At 40.3% G+C, this 27,014-nt stretch overlaps 1 protein-coding gene across 13 annotated transcripts in view; it reads right to left on the bottom strand.

Annotated features, from left to right (window-relative positions):
• The window catches only part of CSMD1 (CUB and Sushi multiple domains 1), a 1,616,238-nt gene that overhangs the window by 617,805 nt on the left and 971,419 nt on the right, over positions 1-27,014 (bottom strand). For all 13 annotated transcript variants that reach the window (XR_005595828.1, XM_039529053.1, XM_039529047.1 and 10 more), the window contains one exon: positions 23,095-23,216. Coding sequence is in view for 12 of the 13 variants with exons in the window: in XM_039529053.1 (XP_039384987.1) it covers positions 23,095-23,216 (122 nt within the window). In the remaining variant the exon portion in view is untranslated. The remainder of the gene's footprint in view (positions 1-23,094; positions 23,217-27,014) is intronic.

The following is a 27,014-nucleotide window of genomic DNA, read 5'->3' as shown; positions in this document are numbered from 1 at the left end:
AAAGACTTTTACAAATAAGCAGCCTCACCACCTCTGTTATGAAACTGACCTAAGGACTTTTCACATATCTGTATGTATATTGACCTCTTAACCGCTGCAACTGTCCTCTTTCTTTTTTCCTTTTAATATTAAAAGCTTTAGTTTTAGTTACTAAAAGATTGGTATTAGTGTGATTTTGGGTAAGATCTGAGACTCTCATTGACCTGGGGGGATCAGTGTCTGGTCCTTTGGGATGGGTAGTCCTAACTTATGGTGAATCTGGTTTTCAGTAACTACTCACTATATTAGACTTGGCTGTCTAGATGGGAATCAAGGGTTGGGATGCTTAAAGGGGCTGTATCTGGCTTCTTGGTAACCAGTGTGGTATTACAGAAATTGTTTAATACTGGCTTGGTGAATCTAATCATAGAATAAACCACCAGTCTAGGGGATTGTCTGCCCTATTCCTTGCAGTTTGCCCTCAGTAAACATTCTCAGTGTGGCCCATCCAGGCACCCAGTCACATATGGATAATACATTGTGTTATCACAGCTATATATTTCTATTAATGATAGTTAACATGCTTCAGTCTTGTATTTGGAACAGATCCTGATGATGATTACAATAATTATTTCCTCTAATGAAAACTGTGCCAGATGTCATGTTCATAAGAATTTCTAAATAAAAATATTCAGGTTGAATTAGTCATTTGTTCCCTTCTAGAGGTAAAAGATTAGGGAAATTCTACATAAATTGACTGGATTCAAAGGATAAACATTAATGAAATTATATGTCCATATGTATAGGTGTTGGGGTGTTTTTCAGTGTAAGCATCACTTTTTTCTTGTATATGAGAGTTTAAGGAAATGGTGAAAACCTGTATTCAGTAGTTTGCAAAATGTATATGAATACAGATACTGTTTCTCAGTAAGGAAGCTACAGAACTTGAAAGTCTCCCAAAATGAACTGTTTGAACTGAGGGAATGGAGTTGTGCTGTGCACTGTGAAGACTGAGCTTCTAAGGAGAAAAGTTGGAGGTAACTAATTAACTCAAAGTAACAAAATTTTATGTAGGACAGTGGCTGAATTATCAATAATCTACAATTATAGAAGTATAGACATTTTCCTTCAAAAATTACTTCTAGTAATTGTAAAAAGAAGAATTCTGTGTGGAAAAGATTTAAAATAGGAAAATATTACACCATCATAGAAAGGCACAGCTGGAAGGGACCTCAAGAGATCATCTAATCCATCCCCTATACCAGTGGCTCTCAATCTTTCCAGAATACTGTACACCTTTCAGGAGTCTGATATGTCTGGCATACCCCAAGTTTTACCTCACTTAAAAACTACTTGTTTAGAAAATCAAACATACAAATACAAAAGTTTCACAGCCCACTATTACTGAAAAATTGCTTACTTTCTCATGTTTACCATATAATTGTAAAATAAAATATAAATATTGTACGTACATTTCAGTGAATAGTATCTAGAGCCATATAAACAAGTCATTGTATGAAATTTTAGTTTGTACTGACTTCACTAGTTCTTGTAATGTAGCCTGTTGTAAACTTAGGCAAATATCTTGATGAGTTGACATACCGCCTGGAAGACCTCTGTGTACTCAGAGGTATATGTACATTGAGGCAGGATTAAGTATACCTCGACCCCTTGCTCCATTTGTTTAACCTGGTCTTTAAAAACCTTTACTGATGGGGATTCCACAGCTTCCCTAGGTAACCTGTTCCCATGCTTAACTATCCTTGAAGTTAGAAAATTTTCCTTTATATTCAACCTAAATCTTTGCTGCAAGCTAAACGAATTACTTCTTATCTTACTCTGGGTGGACTTGGAGGACAAATTGATCAGTCTTCTTTATAAGAACCTTTTACATATCTGAAGACTGTTAATATGTCCCCCTTCAGCCTTCTCTTCCATAGACTAAACATATCCCATTCATTCAGCCTTTCCTCATAGTTCTTATTCTCCCAATCTCTTATTTTTGTTGCTCTCCTCTGGACTACCTCAAGTTTGTCCACATGTTCCTTGAAGTGTGCGCCTCAAAACTGGACACAGTACTCCAGATGAGGTCTCACTACTGATGAGTAGAGCGGAACAATTATCAACCATGTCCTACATATGACACTCCTGTTAATATATCCCCGATTATTAATCTTTTTCACTATTGCATCACATTGGTTACTCATATTCTAGTTGTGATCCACTATAATCTTCAGATATTTTTCTGCAGTTCTAGTGCCTGCTAGTTATTCTCCATTTTGTATTTGTGCATTTGAATTTTTCTTCCTCAACATAATACTTTGCATTTGTCTTTATTGAATTTCATTTTGTTGATTTCAGACCAATTCTTCAATTTGTCAAGGTCATGCTGAATTTTAACACTGTCCTCCAAAGTGATTGCAACTCTTCCCACCTTGGGGTGTCATCCAAAAATTTTATAAGCACACTCTCTACTCTATTATCCATGTCATTAATGAAAATATTGATTAGTACCAGACCCAATACAGACTTGCAGGGGCCCCTATTTGATAAGTCCTCCCAATTTTGCACTGAACCACTGATAACTCAACCAATTATGCACTCATTGTGACCCCTTGATGTCAACTGACAGAGGGCACAGGGGTTGCATAGGGATTTACAGGGATCACCTGGATCGAATATGTGTATAATTATTCACTAGAGGCTTTCATGGGCTCTACCAAAGGCCAGTACCCTGCTGGTCATTAAAATCATTGCAAAAATGTATGTTCAGATATTTCAGGAGTTATGTATCTAAACTAAAATTATGCTCTTGAGGTCTTGGAATTAAGGAAGGTCACAAGGAAATGACATACCTTAGAAATGTTCCTTTTAGACAGGAGGTAATGGACACCTATCGCCCTTTCTGGTCATTTGTGTATAGTATTCTTCACAACATTTCCATTTGCATATTGAGCCACAAAAGAAGAGATTGTGAAATATACAAGAAAGGAAATCTACAAGATGAAACAAGCAGCAGGTGTCCTATTTATGAATAAAGACAAAATGATTTTTCTGGTATAGCTTGGGGTGCAAAGAAACACCTGGGGTCCTTCACTAAGGAGCAAGCTGACAGCATGCTTGTCTCATGAAAGGAGGGTCAGAGCCAGCCTGGCTGTAAAGCACTGCAAGGATTTTGGGTGAGCAAAACTTGAATGGACATAAGGGTATCTTGTTAATGAAATCTAGGCTCTAGAATTCTAGTTATGATTTTAGTTTATAGGTTACCATTTGTTTACAATAGCTCTACTTGCTATTACTCTATGCTTTGTTAAACAAACATACTTGATTAAATTATAACCATATTTAAGTGGAGAGGTGATCTGAGGTGGCAAGGGTAAATTGGCGGTAGGGTGACCAGGTGTCTGGTTTTCGACAGGAACAACTGGTCAAAAAGGGACCCTGGCGGCTCCGGTCAGCACCGTTGACTAGGCCATTAAAAGTCTGATTGGCGGTGCTGCGGAGCTAAGGCAGGCTAGTCCCTACCTGTCCTGGCTCCGTGCTACACCCCAGAAGCAGCCAGCAGGTCCAGCGCCGGGGGGGGGAGGAAGGCACAGGAGATCCTGCTGCCCCTGCCCTGAGCACTGTCTCCGCACTCCCATTGGCCAGGAACTGCAGCCAATAGGAGCTGGGAGGGGTGCCTGTGAGCAAGAGCCGCACACGGAGCCTTCTGCCCCCCATCCAAGGATCTGGACCTGCTGGCCACTTCCAGGGCACAGTGCGGAGTCAGGACAGGCAGGGAACCTGCCTTAGCCCTGCTGCACTGCTGACCAGGAACCTCTGGAGGTAAGCCCATGCCACAACCCCGAGCCCCAACCCCGAGCCCCCACAACATGGAGCCCCCTTCTGCATCCCAAACATCTCATCCCCAGACCCATCCCAGAGCCTCCACCCCCAGATGGAACCCTCCCCCCCTCACACATCCAAGCCCCTGCTCCAGCGTGGAACCCCTCCCATACCCTGAACCCCTCCTTTATGACCCCACCCTAGAGCCTGCATCCCCAGTTGGAGCCCTCACCCCCTCCCGCACCATCTGTCCCAGCCCAGTGAAAGTGAGTGAGGGTGGGGGAGAGTGAGCTTCTGAGGGAGGGGGAATGTAGTGAGAGGGGAGCAGGGCTTCAAGGAAGGGCGGGGCTAGGTGTTTGGTTTTGTGCGATTAGAAAATTGGCAACCCTAGCTGGGGCATACAGTTTCCCCATAAGCAGTGAATTTGTGAATACTGCAAGTGTCTAGTGGACTGGGGGTGGACAGTCCAGGAAGATGCTGGGAGGGCTTGAGATTTGGGGTATGACAACTGATAACCTGAAAATTAACAGTAGGGCCAGTGAAGCCTAGAGACGAGTGTTTATGCCATTGGCCAGTGGACTTGGAGACTTGACTCCCAGACAAGGATTCCTCATGCAAGGCCTAGGTAATAGCAAGGTGCCTCACAACCCTGGATACCTCCAGGAAGTGTAACATCCACCTTATAATAATTTTGTCTAGACCCATATTTCCCTAGTTTGCTTATGAGAATATTGTGTGGAACTGTGTCAAAAGCATTACTGAATTCCAGATCCATCATATCTGCTTCCCCACTGGCTACTCTGTTAAGGAAGGAAATTAGATTAGTTTGACTTGATTTGTTCTTGACAAATCTACATTGGCTATTACACAATCTTCTTATGCTGTAGGTTTGAACAAATTGATTATTTAATAAATTGTTCAGCACATGTCTAGATACTGAAGTTAGACTGACTGGTCTAGAATTCCATGGGCCTAGGAGATTATTTGAATAAATAGTTCTTTGATGAAAGACAATGTTGACTCACAGTCACTGCAGCATTTTTTTTCAAACCATTGAGGAATTTGGGTTTATGCAGATTTACAATTAGCTAGTAATTAATTTAAGTCTGTTGTGCAACTCTTACCTGTACAAACACAAGTATGTTTCATAGTCTACATTTTTATATTGATTATTAGATCACTAAAAAATGGAAAACTCCTCACCTCCCATTAGTGCCCAAGACTTGCTACTAGGAGTGGGAGGCACTTGAAACACCGGATGTTGTGTCATATTTCTATGTTTAAAATAGCAATGTTGGGTCCTTTTAAGAGGTCTATGTGACACCCCCTAAGCCCTGTACAGATAGACTCATGTTAATCAATCTTTTGTGCTATACCACACCATCATGCATTCACTTTCTCTGTATGCTGAATGCTTCACCTGCCCTCAACAGAGCATTCACACCCTAAGATAGCACCCAGATCATGACCTTTCTGGCATGTGGCTTTATTGGTAACTCTCATCCTTCTCAAGTTTAGTTGTCCTTAGGTTTGTTTTCCTCCATAACCTCCTCCGTCCTAACTCCCTACTTCCCTCTTTCTAGACAGCCATTTCCAATTCATTTATAGCAAGGTGAAGTTAACAAGTCACTCCTATCATAATGATTCAGCAGACCTGCAGCACTGTTATGCTACCAGGTTGTATCCTGAGAAGACCCAAGTGCCTGCAATGTTAGGTGAAAGTCCTGAGTTCCAGCCCTCCTTGTGTTACAACATCCTGTCCCATAAGCATTCGATAAATAAAACAATAAAACACTACCCTCCAGCTATACCATCATACTGTGCTCATGTCAGGTCTTATAAAGTAGGAAAGGTCACCCTTAATAAAAATAGCACTGTATTGTACACCACTCATCCAAAACACTAAAATAACACTATATTCAGATTGTTTTAGATAATTACTCTGGCTTGGTTTGTTCATTATAATAAGCAGGATACATTGAAACTTTGGAAGCTATTTACATTTTTGCTACAATTCGAGGCGCACAAGCAGAATTTTACATTATTGCATATGCTTTTAAAGTGAATTTTAATCTCAGATTGCTAATAGAGTAAATTACATAATAATGAGGTATGTCTAAATTACACCTTTCCCTGTTAGCTGACATGCATGTGTTCCATGCTGTGGAACAGAGAATATGCTACGCATACATGGGGCTAGACAGAATTAAAGTTCCTTTGGACTTTTAGCACAAATGTCATGATTTTTGTGAGAAAAAAATCTAAATTTAATGCTGCAGTATCAGTTTTTGTACACAATATGATTTGTGACACTGTGTACTGAATATACTGGGTATGCAGAAAAAAATACATACGTGTAATTCAAAAAAGGGAAGCAGTCAGACAATTTAGAAGTTATTTTTATCATTACTTGTCCCCAAGACTCCTCTTTTTTTAAAGTAATCTTAGTGGAAAAAAGAAGCCACTCACGCTGAACCAATCCTAAAATAGCTGGATTTGTAACCTGTGTTGCTGAATTATGTCATGTTCTCCTGGCTGTTTTAGTCATTCTTCCAGGGGGCAGAAAAAAAATAAAAGATCCACACTATTTTAAGTGCTATGTTAAAAGTCAAGTAACACCATGTAACTATTATAAGATGTACTTTTCCCCAGGTTGAGAAGAACGTCACAGGTAGCCAGTTACTCATGCTATCTGTGAATAGAGCTTTCAAACTGTTAGGACCTCTGCCCGATCTTTATAGAACACTATACATTCAAGGGGAAAAATATCCTTCACAGTCTAAGGGCTTGTCTACATGGGGACTCTCAAGAAGTTAAGACAAAGTAACTAATGGTGTGACATTAAAGTGGATTAGTTAAAGCACATTAAACCCTGTGGGGATGCTCTCATTCTCAGAGTTGCCTTAGATCCCTGTAATTGAATCCCTTTCAAAGCGTATTCAGTCATAGTGAACTTTTTCATTACTTTTGAATGAGAGCATCAACATAGGGGTTTAATATGCTTTAACTTCACACCATTAGTTATTTTGTCTTAACTTTCTGGAGTATCCATGTGTAGACAAGCCCTAATTTAACATGATTTCTAATGTCTTATTACTACTTCTATGTGTAACTTTATATTCCCTTTAGTTACTGGCTAATAGTTCAAAATTCAATCCAGCTACAAAGAAGTAATCAAGATGACCTGTACACACACACTTCTATCCAGTCACACTATAACTACTAACAATTATTCTGTAATATAGCATTATGATGCATCATAAGGGACCAGCATTACAAAACATTTTGCAGACAAATTCCTACAGAAGTTTACTTTTAGCATTATATGGCAATTGATAACATTAACATTAGAATTGGCTAAGCCTAATCCAAAACACATTGAAGTCAATGGGAAGACTCCCACTGAATTCAGAGAGACCACTTGCAGTATGGTAAAGCCAAGTGAGCATAGGGTTGGGGCTTTAGACTATAAGTTCTTTGAAGTAGGGATCTTACATACTATTTAGTTTATAAAAATAATGGTCTGCAATAATAAATAATAATACAACCGAGACTTGCATCCAACAAAGTGGGCATTCACCCACGAAAGCTCATGCCGCAAAACGTCTGTTAGTCTATAAGGTGCCACAGGATTCTTTGCTGCTTTTACAGATCCAGACTAACACTGCTACCCCTCTGATACTTGACAACCTAGAGTATTATGGATAATGACGTGTCTGGTGTGCATACCAGTAGCCCTGTGTGTAACTACGCTAAGTTGTACTGAAGTTAAACTGGGACATCACTAGCTGAAGAGAGTGCAGTAGAGAAGAATTTATTGCAATAAAAAAACATTAATGACATTTTAGGAGTTAATCCACTGCCATCTGTCTTTATTTTGATAACCCATTCCATCAGTCATACCATGCAGTTTCCTATTCTGGCTTTAAAGCAGATAAAGGATCTATTGGTACTGCAAAGTTTGCAGAGAATTCAAGGTACTGAGCCTTAGCTTCTTAAAATTGCTGGAAATCTCATTTAGGGCTGTCTGAGGCATTTGGAAGGGAGCATGCCTAGAAAGATAACTCTGGAAATATAACTTTTTGAAAAGAAAAAAATATGCTGCAGGATGTACAAATAACAACTGCCTAGTTTTTTTCCAATATATGTGTGTACACAAACACCAGACAGATAATCTGGTAGTTTATATTGCGACCAAAATACTTCAGATTCGTTTTTTTTTAAACAGTATGCTATAACAACACATAAAATTGTTGTTGGTGAAACACTCTATAATCTGGGAAAGACTTGGGGACACCCAAGGGAAGACATAAGAAAAGAAGGTCAGACATTTGATAACAAGTGCAACAGCTATTGAAAAGTATAGTACAGATATTTTAAAATAAATGAAAGTACTTCTTAAATTGAGACTGGATCAATTACATATGCCAGATCCTCTCCAAAATAATCCCAGTTTTTGCTTCATTTTAAAAAAGTTTCCAGTATGCAAGACAGATTCTGCATATTTTATTCCATCATCCTTCTATCATAAATAGAGGAAAGGAAGAACTGTGTATAATTTCCCCTCTGAAAGAGAGATTCTAGTACCCTTATTATGATAAAGTAGGACACTTACCATGCAAGCAATTCCACTAAATAAATGAGACTACTTATAAAGTGAGGTACCACTGAACCTAAGACAAGGTATTAGAATCTGGTTTTGAAGCATCTTCTAACTATGTCTTCTAACAAATTAATATTGATCTGTGTTTCCTTATAGCAGGCCTTAGGGCGAATCCTAAAGTCTTTTCTCATAAAAGTATTATTATTAATTATTTTCATTTCATCTGCTCCAAAGACTTTCCTGTCTAGCCTCCTTGAAGCCAGTAAGACTACTTATACGAAAAACAACGGCTTCAGGTTTGGGCCTGTGAGCCTTCAGTCTTTATGAAGTGGTAATTCATGAGTTCTAGAATTGTCTTACTGCAGGATTGGGACACAACAAGGAATTCAAATCTTTCTTACCTAAACCAAACATAGTTTTTATGGGGTTCTCTGCAACGTAAGAGATGCAGAATCCCAATTCAGCGTCTGATATGCACCCTGGCAACTTTTGCCTATATGTTACACTCCCTAGTCCACAGTGGAATACTAGTCCACTGTATCTAGCTCTGCTTTGTCCTTCTGAAAGTCTACGTGTGTGCACCAAGTGGAAAGCTTGAACCCTCCAATAGTTTGTTGGTTTTCACCAATCAATCATGCTTGGGAGGCAACTGCTAAAGGCATGCAAACTGACTGACTTGCCAGGATTCCAACCTATCAAGTGGAAGAGTAAATAGACATTTATATCTTGGAAGAGGAAGAGATTGGATAAGAGAAAGGTCTGGGGCACTAGCGGAAGGAGGACAGTGACCAGGAAGGTGGGTCTATATGTGCAGTGTGCCTGCACATATGACTGTCTTTAAGCATAGACAACCATACATCTAAGTTCACCAATATTCCTGTGTTTTCATATTGAGAGAAAATGATAAGACTTGTTTTGGACTGTAGGAGTATGTATTTTTTTTTCATCCAATGTTCTATTGTATTCACACACCAAAAAAACCCATAGGTAGCTCTGCAAAACAGAAATGACATAAGAAACTAAAATAAGTACACTTTTGTCTCCAATGTAATAAGTAGGAAACACTTTTAAATTTTCAAATATTTTGCAATGGCAACTTTAAAAATAACTGCAATGTGTCTTGGCATAAACCTTTTGTGTATATTTAAATGTGTCCTAAAGTTTAGTTGTTACACTGCATCAAGGATGAAAGAATGCAGTCAGGCTACTGGCCTGTTTCCCTTGCTCAGGAAGGTCTGACACCAGCCACAGGCCTTTTTCAAGCTTTTCCCTCAGGACACAGTTTATGAAATCAAACAAAAGCATACAAAGGAAGACAAAGATATTTCTAGCTATTACCCTGACTGACACAGGTGGAAGGGGGCCCGGAACCTTTCACTCTGCACCCATCTCTCTGCTCTAGGGCCAGTCACAGGAGCAAATCTCCCTCTCTACTCTCAACCCTTTATAGGCATGACCTAACCCCTTTCCTGCTGGGGCTGATAATAAAACAGGGCTGGCTGCCCCAAACACCTTCACCCTTAAAGGAGCAGACCACCTATTGCAAAACACTTATCGAAATGGATTTCATTTTCAACACTCCAGAGGAATCCCCAACAAAATATCCTGAGGATTACCAGTCAAAAAAGAGCATTACAATGAAAAAAAATATTACTGCTGTATATCCTTTCATATCTGAGGGTTGCTATATGAACTGGATGTCAGAGGATGCACCGGTGATAGTCTATTAAAATTTGGCAAAAAAGGGATTTTTCCCAGACTATCACAGTTACCCATTTTTGAAACACTGAAAACTGTTGTAGAATGGAGCTCCTCTAGGAGCATTGCAGTGAGAGGCTGTGGTCGCCCTCCCTGATGGACAGGGTGAGAACCACAACTGCCTTACACTGTGTATTTAATATTTCCTTCCTAAGAGTTGAACTTTACACTTATCTTCATTGAATTTCACATTGTTGATTTCAGACCAATTTTCCAAATTTGTCATTTTTAATTCTACTCTTGTCCTCTGAAGTGACCCCTCCCAGCTTGTCGTCTATAGATTTTATTCGATTATCCAAGTGAAATGAAAATATTGACTAGTACCAGACACAGGACAGACCTTGCAGGCCCCCACTTGAAATGTACTCCCAATTTGACAGCAAAAAATTGATAACTACACATTGAGTATGGTCTTTCAACTTGTTTTGCACCATCTTATAGTAATTTTATCTAGACTACATTTCCTTAGTTTCCTTAATAGTGGGTCAGGTGGGACTGTGTCAATAGACTTACTAAAATCAAGATTATCACAACCACTGCATCTTACCTATCCACTAAGCCAGTAACCCTGTCAAAGAAGGAAATGAAGTTGGTTAGGCATAATTTGGTCTTGACAAATCCATGCTGGCCCTGCCTTATTAACCCTATTATCCTCTAGGTGCTTACAATAATTTGTTTCAGAGTCTTTGCAGGTATCAAAGTTAGGCTGACTGGTCTATAATTCCATGGGTCCTTTTTGTTCCCATTTTTAAAGATGGGTTCTATGTTTACTCTTCTCCTGTCCTCTGGGACCTCACCAGTCCTCTGAGTTCCAACAGTGTTTCAGCTACTTCCTTAAGTACCCTAGGGTGAATATTGTCAGATCCTGTGAGTGTGACTATCTGACCTATCTAAATGTTCTTTACTCTGCTTTTTTTCCCCCATTCTGGCTTGTGTTGAGTAATGGGCCACAATTAACAGTTGTAGTGCACACTGAAGCAAAATACTGATTAAATACCTCAGCCTTCTCGATGTCATCCATTATTGGCTTTCCTTCTCTGCTAAACAGTGGACCTACACTTTTCTTCTTTTTCTTGCTCCTAATGTGTTTATAGAATTTCTTATTGACCTTGCTAGTTATAACTTCTATGTCCCTTACTATAACAACTCCTTTTTGTGCCTTAGCATTTCAGAGTTTGTCCCTAAATGCTTTCACTATTCTTTTATATTCATCTCTAGCAATTTGTCAATTTTTATACTTTTTGTATGATTCTTTTTTGATTTTCAGGTCATTAAAGAGCTCCTGATGCTGCCATGTTGCTCTTCTACTGTTCTTCCTCCCTTTCCTCCACACTGGGGTAGTTTGCTGTTACGCCTTTAATATTGTCTCTTTGAGAAACTGTCAGCTCTCCTGAACTATTTTATTCCCTTAGATTTTCCTCCCATGGGATGCTACTTTTCAGGTCTCTGAGTTTGCTGAAGTTTGTGTTTTCTGAAGTCCATTGTCCTTAGTCTGCTGCTCTCACTTCTTCCTTTTCCTTAGGCTCATGAAATTGATCATTTCATGATCACCTGCACCCAAACTGTCTTCCACCTTCAGATTCACAACCAATTCCTCCCTGTTCAAGAAGTTGCCACCAACACATTTACTGGATGTTTTGTTTTGCCATATTATTTTTACCAAATAGATCTCTGCATAGTTTAAGTATCCCATTACTACTAGGTCTCAAGTTTTGGGTATTAATGTTGCTTTTTCTAAAAATACCTCATCCTTCTCTATCTCCTGATGGTGGTGGTTTATAGTAGTCCCCTACCATGTCACCATCCCTGTTTTCACCCCTCTTATCTTCACCCAGAGGCTTTCAACTGGTCTGTCACTCATCTCCTTCTGGACTGCAAAATATGTGAATACTTTCTTGATGTACAATGCAACACCCTCCTCCCTTTTTTCTCTGTGTCTCCTTCCTAAACAAGCTATAGCATTCTATACCAATATTCCAGTCAAGCTATTTATCCCACCAAGTCTCTGTGATGCCAATTAAGTCATAATTTAACATGTTCAAAGCATTGGATAAATGTTATCTAATTAACCCTCGTGAGGTAGGCAGGTAAGCAGTAAATGCACACTAAGCATTAAGGACTCAATCATGCTGACATAGGGACTAGAGTCCATTACCACACACCTTCATGGGCTGTATAATACTCTCTGCTGGCTTGTCCATGAGGGCAAAGATTGAGCTTTGGCCCTGCTTCCTGGCCCAAATTCATCTCCTTGAGAGAGGCTTCCACAAGGGAAAATAAAGAGTTGGGGGACTCCTGTGTTTCAACTTCAGGTAAGGGCTTACACAGGCTGTGTACAGTTTGGGAGGAGCTTCTTACACTCTCCTACCTTACACAATTGTGTATGACTCAGGACATTGATTCTTATCTAGAGGTAACATTTTTCAGAAACACCCAAGAGATTTAGGAACAAAAGTCCAATGACTTTCAATGACACTTGGGCTCCAAAGTACTATGTCACTTTTGAAAAAGGGATTATGCTCCTCACTCACACAGGCACTTTTGAAAATTTTATGCTAGAACTAGAGTAAAAAAATAATTTGTATTACTCTCACTCAGCAAGGCAGAGTATTACCATGGTTGTGTTAGTGCCAATACACAGCTTTAAGAAACAAAAATGGAGCATGAAAATTAACAATGAGCTGTTCAATAGTTCAGACAACCCATTATTTAGCTAATATGCCAGTATAGTGTACTGCCAAGTATATTACATTCATACTATCAGGAAAATTTGTCTAATAAGTATTTTATTTTTATTTTTAGATCAATTTAATTTTTGCTACAGGATACCTATTTTTCTATTTTTTTTTCTGATAGGCTTGACATTCATGGTCCATGATGGTTTTGATTTCAAGAGCTTTTTGGCAGTAGCAAATCAAATTATCAATAATAAAATCTATGATCTTCATACCAAAATCAGTTTCAAAGAGTGTTGTACCTACAGTTATGATCTGGAGACAGAATTACAGGAAGGGGAAGAAACAAAATCAGAAGGATATCTATGTATGACTAAGTGATGAAATTCACTTTGGCTATCTTTCTGTGGAACTGGTAATATTCTTCTGGTTATTCTATTCTAAAAAGGAGTCTTTTACTGTGTTCCTAGTAAAGCTAGCAATGCTTTTAATTTTTTCAGTGTAGCTGCTTTAAAATGGTATTCTCCCTTCCACCCACATAGACAACTTCTCATTGACATCAAATGCAAGTTAAGTTTTATGAAGGATACTACATAACAACCTGTAGTTTATGCAATTATTTTCAAAAAGTTCTGCCCACTTTGTTAAGGGAAGTATGTTCTAAAAAAGCCATACTACTAACATGCTGATGTGAAATAAATGTATAAAAGAATACTGCACTATTTTCAAATCAAGATTTTAAGAGTGAGGACCAGGAGAGCCAGTGTAAATGATATGCAGAACTAATGCAGAGAAATAGAGGCCAAGGCTGCTTCATAAGTCTCTGTAGTGAATCCATTCCCTGGGAAGCCTTCCAGTGAGCAAGACAAAACCATAGTGTAGGGGGAAATTTCAGGATAGGACTCTATTGCTGACTAATGAGAATTAGAAGGAGTGTTCTTTCACTCCATGTGTGTGTGTTTTACTGAAAGGGAACTTTAAATCTAACCTGAAGTCAGGCTTCTATGGCATTTATTCCAAGTTCTGGGCTTGCAATACAATTAGGCTGTCAAATTAAAATCAGGATATTAGTGAAAAAAACAGGACATGAAGCCACAGACAATATTGTCTCTCCCTTCATATCAACACTAACTGTGAACATCCACTTTAAGTATTACCCAGGATGCTTATGTAATTGATTAATAGTACTGCAACCAATTGTGTGAGAGAGAATATTGCAGCTTTTATCATAGCTTGTCCTATGCTACACCACTGTTAAACAAAAACTAACTTAATTCCTGTCCCTGGATTTTTATATTAATCGAACACTACAAATGGTACAATTTAGTAGGTTAATAAAACATGGAAAGGTCAATTGTGTTAGTTCCTGATTTCATGGAACAATACTTTGCAAATCACACTGCATTAGTCTCATCACATCAGCCACCACCTCACCAATATTTCACCAAATAATAAAGTCTTCTAAGTGTAGGGGAGTGACATAACTAGTATCAGACTTGTATGCTGAGTACATTGAGGACTATATTAATGTGCAATATTCACAGATAAATATTGGCAGCACAGAAAACTGCAGGGGTTTTTATGTTTTATACCAAGTGTAAATGGGTTAGGTCATCAATGGGCTATGACTGAGCTGCCGCTAATCTACAGTTCCACCTATAAACCACCAAGAGAGATTCTTAAGACTTGCATAGGATTGTATTCTCAGATGCAGAAAGTAGAGCATTCTCAATAGTGGGACTCCTGCTACGGAAGATGCTATAAGAAGAGATTAGATGGAGACCAGTCTTAACAGTGTTCAGATCCAAACGAAAGACCTGCCTCTTTAATAACTGTTCCCCAGTAAGAAGCACATTGGTTAACTAATCAGTGTCCTGAAAAATCAATAAGCCATACAATAATGTGCTTTAGTTTGCCAGAGGGGGAGTATGGCACAAGTCAATCTCATTCCACAAAGCACAGGCTTGGTTCAGGAGGGAGGGAAACCCCCCAAGTGAGTTACTTTTTTCACCAGAGTAATCCCATGGTCTTCAGCGTGGCAACTCACATACATAAGTGTACAAGGTGAGATAAAATGGAAAGACTGTGTAAAAAGACAAAGCTATGTTAAAAGTAAAAAAAAAAAAACAAAAAAAACCAACTATTCACTGACATCCATGCTTTACAGTGCTGAAAGTAAATTCTTCAGAAAAAAACCAACCTGTAAATGGGACACACTTTTATTTAACAGATCATTAAGCCAAGAATTACTGCAGCCCTAAGAATCCTATAGTCCCTAGCCAGCCAGGAAAATGTGCTAGACTAGGAATTGCTGCCAACACTGAGATAGCACCTGGCCATCCTAAAGACATTACCATTGAAAACTAGCACCCCAGTGTCTAGTAATGTTAGCATGGAACAGTGAAAGCAGCAGGAATGCCGACAGTCAGTAAGCCTTAGGAAAAAAAACTGCACAGGCAGGAGGAATGAACTGAATGAGAAGGTAAGTGGCATTTTAAAAAAAATACTAGAAATACTGTATTAACACAAAGATGTGGGTAGTAGCAGATCAGTAAGATTTCTGGAGAATATCCAAAAGTAACATCCACAAAAAAGTGAGCAACAGCAAGCCAAGGAAAGAACGCCAAATAACTTCAGAAATTACCAAGAACTTAAATCACCCATCGCACCACCTAGTGGAAGACTCAAAACACCACCATGAAGAAGCTATTCACAAGCAGTAAAGTTCTAATGAAAGACTCAGTGAGATAATGATCAGTAGGCACAGTAGTGGGACCCAGAGGAAAGAAATGCACGGCAAGTGAGGAGAAACTAGTCTTCAAAATAAGCAGAGCATTAAGGAAAAATACCTTTGAGCAGGAGAACAAACATAAGTTAGTACTTCCTGTTGAACAAAAAAAGGACAATAAAACTGGGATAAAAGAATCTAACTGATGATGATGTAGACAGAGCTGGTCAAAAATAGGAATGTCTGTCTGGGAAAATACCAATATTTCAAGTTGTTCTGAATTAGGAAACTTTGTAGTTTCCTCTAATTTCTTAATGTTCCTTTATTTTCTTTGTTCTTAAGAAATGCTTCGCAAGATTAAGGATTTAGGAAACACAGGCTTAATCCAGATACAATATTTCACAAATAACTAGACAGAAAGAAGCTTACACTTTATTGGGGCTGACCTAGTAGCATGGGTAGGAAAATGTCTTCTACTGCCTGGATTTACTTACTTTGAAAAGAATAGCAAATATAAGCAATTGGGTACTATGACTCAATTTCATAACTGTATGGCAAAAATTAGGCCTCTAAATCCATATTTAAGCTCTCAGACTGTTTGATTTGCAGGTGCACTAAGAATTCACAATTCCAACATAAGTCATGAGGAATTATAGGTACATCAGCACATCTGAAAACCAGGCCACTTATTTAGGTGCCTAAAGATGGATTTGCAACTTTTTTTGGCCCCCAGGTTTGAAAAAGTGGGTTATTTACTCTTTCTAGAAAGGCAGTAGAAGCAAGATTACATTTCTGTCAGACATCCTGTTAAGTTAAAGGGATGTTCTCTTCACATATGTTATTCTTCAGAAAGCTATCTGCTAAAAATGGATTCAGTAGTTTTGGGATAATGCTAGGATGATGTCCCAGCCTCAGATTTGTTCAGACAACTTCAGATACACTAGCTAAGGTGATTTTAGTCCTGTGACATTAGCAAAGAGAATCTGCAATCAGTACATATATTTGACCTCATATCAGGGCTTCAAGTTCACAGGGATCACAGTTCTAAAGCCATTCGTATGTCTCCTACATGCTTCAAGTCAAAAAAGTCCCCTGTAGATGCACGGCTAATCAAATACTTACTTAAAAGGGTGTTCTGCTCAGCTCTTCTGAGAACTGGAAATAGAGGAGTTAAAACCTTGTCTCCTCCTGTCTTCACTGTGTGCATCAGTCTCTCCACAAACATATTCATATCCCCAACATAAAAATGTGGCAGTAAGAGGAATAGAAGGTCCAAAACTTGTGAACAGAAGATCTCAATTTTGAAGTTGTCAATAAGGACCTCTCTTTTGAGTATGTAAAATCTTTAAGGTTCTCTCATGACTGATGAATAGTCAGCCATTAGGAATCTTCCTCTCTGGACCGCCTGTGATATGAGGTGTTGTTTTATGATTATGCCAAAGGACCCAGTTGTCATGGCTAGCCCACCCATACAACCCCCCATTCTCCTTGACCTTTGTGCTACAGACATGCTATAGCTATGAAAAAGTAATTGTGATATTATACTGAACACAGAATATAACTCTACCCCTCCTTGCACAATATTAACCTCTTCTTATTAGGGGTTGTGTTTTTCTTGTTTGCTCTTTAGCTTTGTACATTCAGAAATCAGTCAAGCTGTACAGAAGCAACACATCCTGCACTATTTAATAAATCCACAGCTCAGTCAAGACTGGTTCTATACCGTGTGTGTGGACTTTTCTTCCAACTATCAAGCAGGTTAGCTTCTTCAGTACATTATACATAAAGAAAGTAAAAATGTTTATCTATGAATGTATATGGTGCTCATCATGAGTTAATCAAATAGGATGGTTACTAATGTTTAACACTTCTCAGAGGTCAACGTAAGAATAGAAAAAAGCAAGTGTGTTAAAACATCATCCATTCAGTAATTAATCTCTCTCTCTTTGACATAGTATTTCCTTTCCTTTCATGAAACGTACTGTATTTTTCAGAATCAAATATATGGCAAAACACTTCACTGAATATATATTACTGATTCAATGAATTTGGCAAGTGTCTCAGAAACATTACACAAACAATTTCCCCCAAAATAACAGAGCTGGTCCCGCGGCTCTGGTGGACCTCCCGCAGGCGTGCCTGCGGATGCTCCACCGAACCCTCCGCAGACATGCCTGCAGAAGGTCCACCAGAGCCGCCTGCCGCCTTCCCGGTGACCGGCAGAGCGCCCCCCGCGGCATGCCGCCCCAAGCACGTGCTTGGCGTACTGGGGCCTGGAGCCGCCCCTGTGTTTGACCCATGCATGCACTGCATACAACCTAGTGCTGCACCGTAAATGGTATGTAGAACTGCTAAGATGAACCACCCTCAGCTCCTTCTCTATCTGAACATCCAGCAAAGAACAGTCTGAGGCACAGGGGAAGGAGGACGGATAGTGGAGCATCTATAGTGAAACATCTTGAAAAAACAGGTGAGAAACCTGTTCTTTGAGTACCCTGTGGGTACTCCACTTCAGGTATCCACACAGGAAGGAGGGAGCTTTGGGATAGAATCTAAGATAAAAGAGAGAACAGCAGAACGAAGCGCCACATCAGGAATAGTGTTTAGAAAAGTTATGCACCGAGGCCCATGTGCAAGCTCTGCATATCTCAGCCATTGGAATGTTCTTGAGTAAAGCTGCGGAAGTTGCCTGTTCTCTTGCAGAATGTGATATTATCCTTCGGGAAGGATAAACCCAGACCACCATCTGTGTCATAGCAAGCATATGCCCAGAGATCCACTTTGAAAGTCTCTGGGTAGAGATCATGGACTCTTTGGATCTTTCCATGACGGAGACAAACAATCTGGATGATTTCTGAAATTCCTTGGTCCTATCTAGAGAAATGGTCAGTGGCCATCTCACATCTAAAGTATGAAAGGAGTCTAACACTGAGATTTATGTGGTTTAGGGGAAAAAATACTGGTAGATAAATATCCTAGTTAAGATGAAAATCTGATTGCACTTTAGGTAAGAATTTAGGGCTAAAGTGACCAGATATTCATATTTATTAGGGACAATCCTGATATTTGGGTCTTATTCTTCTATAGGCACTTATTACACCTCATCCCCGTCCCAATTTTTCATACTTGCTGTCTGATCACTCTATTTAGGGAGAAGCCATAGAGAGACGTTGTCTTTTAAAAATACAAAAAATGTTGTCTGCCATAGAATCGTAGAATCTCAGGGTTGGAAGGGACCTCAGGAGGTCATCTAGTCCAACCCCCTGCTCAAAGCAGGACCAATACCCAACTAAATCATCCCAGCCAGGGCTTTGTCAAGCCTGACCTTAAAAACCTCTAAGGAAGGAGATTCCACCACCTCCCTAGGTAACCCATTCCAGTGCTTCACCACTCTCTGAATGAAAAAGTTTTTTCCTAATATCCAACCTAAACCTCCCCCAGTGCAACTTGAGACCATTACTCCTTGTTCTGTCATCGGGTACCACTGAGAACAGTCTAGATCCATCCTCTTTGGAACCCACTTTCAGGTAGTTGAAAGCAGCTATCAAATCCCCCCTCATTCTTCTCTTCTGCAGACTAAACAATCCCAGTTCCCTCACCCTCTCCTCATAGGTCATGTGCTCCAGCCCCCTAATCATTTTTGTTGCCCTCTGCTGGACTCTTTCCAATTTTTCCACATACTTCTTGTAGTGTGGGCTCAAAACTGGACACAGTACTCTAGATGAGGCCTCACCAATGTTGAATAGAGGGGAATGATCACATCCCTCAATCTGCTGGCAATGCCCATACTTATACATCCCAAAATGCCGTTAGTCATCTTGGCAACAAGGGTACACTGTTGACTTATATCCAACTTCTCGTCCACTGTAACCCCTAGGTCCTTTTCTGCAGAACTGCTTCCTAGCCGTTCGGTCCCTAGTCTGTAATAGTGCATGGGAGTCTTCCATCCTAAGTGCAGGACTCTGCACTTGTCCTTGTTGAACCTCATCAGGTTTCTTTTGGCCCAGTCCTCTAATTTGTCTAGGTCCCTCTGTATCCTATCCCTACCCTCCAGCGTTTCTACCATTCCTCCAAGTTTAGTGTCATCTGCAAACTTGATGAGAGTGCAGTCCACGCCATCCTCCAGATCATTAATGAAGATATTGAACAAAACCAGCCCCAGGACTGACCCTTGGGGCACTCCACTTGAAACTGGCTGCCAACTAGACATTGATCACTACCTCTTGAGCCCGATGATCTAGCCTGTTTTCTATCCACCTTATAGTCCAATCATCCAGCCCATACTTCCATCAAGGCCTCAATCTCCCCAGTCCTCTGAGTTGACATGGTAGCTACTAGAAAGGCTGTCTTCCTAGATAAGTGAGGCAAGGAACAGGTTGCCATAGGTTCAAACAGCAGTTCCATGAGGTATCAAAGTACCAGGTTAAGATCCCAAGAAGGAGTAGGATCCTTAACATGGGGCCAGAGGTTCCCTATACCCATGTAATGAGGACACAGTGTAAGCAGATATGGAAACCCGTTTTAGTGGGGGATGAAATGCTGGTATCACAGCCAGATGAACCTCAGTGGAGCTAAATGATAACCCTGATTTCTTCAAGTCCAGCAGGTAGTCCAAGATGTCTGAGAGTGAAGAGGATTCAGGTACAAGATGGTGAAAGTGACATCAGTGATTGAATCTTTTCCATTTCTGAAGGGAATTCAAGTTGACTCTTCTATCTGTTGTAATATCTGTCGTACCCCTGTTGAGCAGGTGTATTCTAACTAAGTAGGAGCCATGCTCAGAAATGGAGGACTTCTAGGTTTTGTTGAACTTCCACCTTGGGAGAGGAGATGAGGGATGCTCAGAAGCTTAAATTCCAATTGAACACAGGTGAAAAATGTACTGATACCTTTTCTGTCTTGGCCAGATCAGTACTATAAGGATTATAGTCCTGTCTGATCTTGTTTGTGACCCTTAGTATTAGTGGTGTTGGAGGGTATGCATAGGAAAGGCCATTTGTCCCTGGGAGGAGACAAGCATCCCCTAAAGATTGACAACTGAGGCCTCTATTGAGCAGTGTAGGGGGTACTTCTTGTTGCTGAATGTGGTGGTTAGCTGCATCTGCGGAAGTTCCCACTTTTGGAGTATCTTATGAAGAATTTGAGTCTCCAAATCCCATTGCTAGTCCTGAGAGAAGCACCTGCTGAGCATATAGGTTGTGACATTCTGAACTCCAGAAGATAAATATCCGAGATGTGATTTTGATGGGCTATACAGCAGTTCCATAACTTTAGAGTTTCAGAGCACAGAGAGGTGGATTGCTCCTCCCTATATGTTGATATAGAACATGCAAGCCACTTTGTCCATCTGAATCGTGATTGATTTACCATTCATGAGGGGTAGAAGATGAAGGCCGAAGTTCCCTGACTGCCTTGAATTCCAACAAATTGATATAGAGAATTTAGAAAGTATTGAGGCATGCTCCCACCTGAACAGTGATGTATTATAGCTCCTGTTGGAGCTGAGTAGATGAAAGGGACACCCACATAGACAGAGTTGATTTTTCTGCCACTCTAGGGAGTTCTTCACCTGGAAGGGAACTGTGACCTGTTTGTTCAACCTTCCGGTCGAGGACTACATACTTCTGAACCAACCTTAAAAGTAGTGGAGGCGTATTCTTGCATGTTCAGCCACAAAGGTGCTTGCTGTCATAAAACCCAGGAGGTGTATATAGTTCCTTACTGTAGTCTGGGGGCTCTCTTAAATTGTCCTGACCAGATTTGCCAAAGTTAAATCAATCAGTCTGTGGGAAGGAAGGCTCTGACTGCTAATGAATCCAAGTATGCCCCTATGAATTGTATGCAGGGGCTTAAGTGGATTTTTGTTGTTGTCATTGTTTAGCTAGACACCCCATTTCTGGAAGACAGAAACGGCTGTCTAAGTTGAAATCTGTACTGCTTCATAAGATCGGCCTTTGGAGTAGGCAATCATCAAGATATAGGAAGACTAAAATCACTTCTCACTGAAGGTAAGCAGCTACTACTGCTAGAACCTTTGAGAACACCCTTGGGGCCAAAGACAGACTGAAAGGAAGTACTTGGTATTGAAAGTGATCCCGGCCTAGGGTAAAATGTAGCTATTTCCTGAGTGTGGGATGTATCTCTACAGGGAAATAGACGTTCTGCAGGTCAAAGTCCAAAAACCAGTTTGCTACCTCTAGAGAAGAAATTATAGCTGCCGGAGACCCCATCCTAGATGCAGAGATTTTAAAACTTTGTTCAGTTATCTCAGATCTAAGATTGGTTTCCACCCTCTATCCTTCAGCATGAAAAAATACTTTCAGAAAAACCCTCTTCCATGTAAGGAGACAGTACCATCTCTACTGCTCCTAAAGGAAGGAGAGGGATGCACTTCCTGACTCAGTATAGTTTCATGAGAGGGATCTCTGAAGAGAGATGCAGAAGGGGGATAGGAGGAAGGGACATGAACTGAGGGTCGTTCTCCCGCACATGCGCTCTATATACAACCTTGTGTCACACATTGTGTATAGAGTGCATGTGCATGCCAAAGGACACTGCTAATGGACAATCTCCAATCAAGGGCTTGAGAGGCGCATGTGCATTTCAACTGGAGCACCCATAGGGACACTATACGAAGAAGAACAATATATAAGAATGGTGCACACCTATGTTTGCTTACAAACAAACTCAATCAAAAAGTGTCAATTTTCTGGTGAGACATGCTGTTGGTTTCTTTTCTTTAATATACTAATAGAAACAAAAATACATTATTGCAAATAGAATTGGAATAGTTAACATTTGTAATGCTGAAAATGTATATACATATTGTTCACTCTCCAGCTTTGCACAGCTGAGATATTCAGTCTTTTAGTGAAGAAAACCAGGGGGAGTTTTATTCTGTTTCTTTATTCTTTCACAGGAGGGGGTCTCTATTTGACTTACATTGTCAGGACATTGGTTTTGCAGTAACACAAGAAAGAATGCATTGTGATAACATTACTGTACAAGCAGCATACCAGGCTATGCTTTTTGTGTACTATAATTAATCAGAATTATGTATGCAAAACTCTTAGGAAATACTAACTTTAAAACCCACAGTCATATGTGTCAAGAAAAAATAAAATAAATGAAAGCCATAATAACTAGGTAATATAAAGAACAAGAGTAGAGGAAATAATTCCCCCCCCCTTTTCCATTTTAAGTCTCCTGAATAATGATCATGCCCCATGGTGTATCTTGCAAAATCAGCCCCCATTTGGTGCATTGTTGTACCTGATTTTACATAACATGCTGGGACATTTATTTACATTTTGGAGACTTGGACTGAAACCTACAATTCAAAAAGGGACAATCTTAGGTTTTAGTCATTCATATTTTGTTTTGTTTTTTTTCAAAATCCTATATTTATTCTTAGCATCTAGATATTAGGAATCAGTACATTCATAACATTCTTTGAAGCAAAGATCCCTTAATCCCATGTTCCCCAAATCTACATGTTTGGACAATCAGACAGATAAAAAGCATACCTTTTCTGGATCTGTTGTTGTGATAACCCACACACAGTGTGCGTTATCTTCATATTGAACTGGGTAATTAGGTGATGTAATAATTCCACTTGGTCCACGCAGATTAGAACCACATGTTCTAGCTAGAATAATAAGCACAAAGAGAAAAGGAATTAGTTTTTGCAGTGCAAAGTAATTTCTGGGAAACTATTTACAAAAAACTATTTTATAATTAACAGCCTATTGTACAAAAATGACAACGTTAATAGTCAGTAAAATAATCCTGTGCTGAAGAAGTTAGAATGGATTTGCAAAATCCTTGAAAAAGACTTAAGGAAGAAACACAGGAGTGCTTTTCAGTTCATGAAGAAAAATACTTACTCTACCTTATCTTTATTCTTATTGTAAGTGAATTCCCTACATGGCAAGGGAAAGTTCCACCTCAGTGGCAGCACTGTCCACTGGCAGGCACAAATGTTCTTTCAAGGTTGCTCTGCAGGCTTCTGGGCATAGACAGCAGAAAGGTTAGATGAGGAGGTACTGCTCTTTGTAACACTTTCCCCTGTTCTACACATGGATTTCTGACAGACTTGAAGGTGGCAATTTTGCAACAAAAAAACTTCAAAAACAGACTCCAAAGAGAGACTGCTGAACTTGAATTAATATGCAAACTAGATACAATTAACTGTGGTTTAAACAAAGACTGGGAATGGTTGGGTCATTACACCAATTGAATCTATTTCCCTATGTTAAGTTCTCCTCACACCTTCTATGGGCCATCTTAATTATCACTTCTAAAAGTTTTTTTTCCTCCTGCTAAGGATAGCTCATCTCAATTGATTAGACTCTGCCTGTTGGTATGCATACTTCCACCTTTTCATGTTCTCTGTATGTATAAATATCTCCTGTCTGTGTGTTCCATTCTATGCATCCGAAGAAGTGAGCTTTAGCTCACGAAAGCTCATGCTTAAATAAATTTGTTAGTCTTTAAGGTGCCACAAGTACTCCTGTTTTTTTTGTGATCTCTGAGTCCCCCTCATGGGAAAGGATGGTCCAGGCATTCCCAAGCTCAATTCCATGCTCCCTCACAGATTTCCTACGTGATTTTCACCAACTTTATGGGGGTAAAATGTTCAAAATCTCCTTAGTGACTTAGGGTATGTCTACACTGCAATTCAAAACCCACAGCTGGCCCATGCTAGATAACTTGGGCTCACGGGGCTTGTGCTAAGTCACTTGCTTGCAGTGTAGCTATTTGGATTTAGGCTGCAGACCGGACTCTGTGACCCTCCCACCTCATTGACTTTCAATGAGATTTAGGCACTGCATTGATTAGTGTTAATGCCAAACTTTTAGGCATCCTGCAGCCTAGTGGAATTCACAACCTTGAGTTAGGTGTATTATACATTAGGAGAATTGGGTGCCTAAATTAGGATTCTTAAATGCCAGCACACTGAATCACTAGCCAGTAGAAAATGCTAAGGAGAGGGGTGGAGCTTAATTACACCCCACTCAGGGAGTTGGGTGCCTGAGTCCAGAGCGGAGGGAGGCACCTATCTCTACTTTGGATTCACAGCATGAACTTTCTCCTGGAGTTAGGCACCTAAGCCATTTTTGCAAGAGCTGCCACTGGGTCTCCCACCTCCCAAGGGAGTTCCCTAACTACTGGCTTATAGAAAAATTCTCACCCTCCCTCTGGCCCAATGAATATTACATTTATACACAGTAGAACAGCTTCAACAGGAGAGCACCACCCCAAAATAACCCATAGCCCTGTGGTTAGGGAACTTTCCTGACATTGAGAGACCAAAGTCAAAATTCCCTTGCCATATCACACAGAGGGAGGCAACTGAACTTGGGTCCCCCACATCTTGGGTGAGCTCCCTAGCCAAAAAAAGGGAGGAACTCTGCCTTCTGTCTGTTTTGTGTGGGTTTAGGCCTTCTCTGAACAGACCTACTGGCTTAGGCCCAGAAGGCAAGATAGGTGGGGGAATGCCTACTCTGTGAATCTTGCTGCTTAGGGATGAGAGGCACCACGCTGCCAGACAATGTCAGGACTTAGATGGCTGACCACCTGCCCAGCCACTGAAATGTAGTCATGTTTGGAGACATCAATGGTGGAAACATAGGCACCTTGGGATTATAAGCACTTACAGGGTTATGAGGCAGCTTAGTGGGGGTTTCATGAATGCCAGTGGTGCCTAAACATTGGATTTAGGCACCTAAATTGGCAATTAACAGTGTCAGCAGAAAGGCCAAATGCATCCTTGCATCCATATAGGTAATTCTACCAAAGCATGAATGAACAACACTAGCAAGCTAAGCATGTCTGTCAAATGGAGAAATATCAGAGTATCAGGGTTAGAAGGTCATCTAATCCAACCCCCTGCTCAAAGCAGGACCAATTCCAAGACAGTTTTAGCCCCACCACAACCCTGAACTCACAACCCTGGATTTAGCAGGCCAATGCTCAAACCACTGAGCTATCCCTCCCCCCAATATTCAGATTTAACAACATGAAAGGGAAATAATAGATTTAGCAGATCAGCATCTGCCTAATGTACCAACCAAGAGTAATTTTTAATCATTAGAATAACCAGACCAGAATCATGAGATCTGAACTAGAGGATGCTTTGGCCCCATGATCCAGTAGATGCATCATAGCTCCAGTACTCTAACCAGAAGAAAATAAACTTTTATTGTGACATTTCTTAAATTTTAGCATATTTCTTCTATAGTCTGGCTATATTTTGGCCTTGATTCCAAAGGTGATACAACTATTTGGGTAGAGCTAGGGTCCTACCAAATTCACAGCCATGAAACATGGTCACGGACCGTAAAATCTGGTCTCCCCCTGTGAAATCTGGTCTTTTGTGGGCTTTTACCCTATACTATAGAGATCTCATTGGGAAGAGTCTCAACGTGTGTTTCTCAAACTGGAGATCCTGACCCAAAAGGGGGTTGCAAGGTTATTTTAGGGGGGTCATGGTATTGCCACCATTACTTCTGCGCTGCCTTCAGAGCTGTGTGGCCGGAGAGTGATGGCAACTGCTGACCAATGGCCCAGCATTGAAGTAAGGGTGTGTCATAAATAAACAGATCAGGGTTAAGGTCTCTTTTACCTGGAAAGGGTTAACAAGCTCAGTAACCTGAGAAACACCTGACCAGAGGACCAATCAAGGGACAGGATAATTTCAAATCTCTGTGGAGGGAAGCCTTTGTCTGTGTTCCTTGTTGGCTCTGTGTTCTCTCTTTTTGGATCTAAGAGAGGCCAGACATGTCTCCAAGTTCTCCTGGAGTAGTTCCTACTATCCAATAGTGAGTATTAATTAGAAAGGCGGATTAGTCTTATAATTTGATTTCTACATTTGCAATTGTGTGTTTGCTATAGAATTTCTTTACTTCTGTACTGTTATTGCTTTTACTGAGAAAGAAAGGAGGGGGGATTCTCTCCAGAGATGGATAAGTTTAGACCCTGTATTTTTGCATCCTGGTAATACAGAGATAGTGTACTTTCTTTTTGTTCTTTTAATAAAATATTTTCTTTGGACTTGGTTAATTCCTTCTCTTGTGGAGATTCAAGGGAAGGGGAGGGGGGGAGGAGTGAGTTCCTCCTGAGGGTGATTCACAAAGTTGAATCGGTGTGTATCACTCCAGAGTGGCTAGGAGAGAGGGAGGGGGGAAGTGGGCTGCTTCCCTGTGTGTAGAGATTCAAGGAGTTTGAATCAAGGTATTTTTCCCAAGGACTAGGGAAGGGGGAGGGGGAGATGAGTCCCTCTTTGTGTTGAGTCAAGGATTTGACTCGGTGTGAAATCTCTCTGGAGCAGGCTGGAGAGAGGGAAATGGGGAAGGGGAACTGGCTGTTTCTCTCTCTCTGGTGAGATTCAAGGGGTTTGAATCTGGGTTCCCCAGGGGAAGCTTGGGGGACAGGCAGTGTGTTA

This window comes from Mauremys reevesii, linkage group 3, assembly GCF_016161935.1.
Source record: "Mauremys reevesii isolate NIE-2019 linkage group 3, ASM1616193v1, whole genome shotgun sequence".
In the NCBI taxonomy this organism is placed as follows: Eukaryota; Metazoa; Chordata; order Testudines; family Geoemydidae; genus Mauremys; species Mauremys reevesii.
Note: the sequence above shows the minus strand (reverse complement) of the source record. Positions and strands in the feature narration are given on the sequence as shown.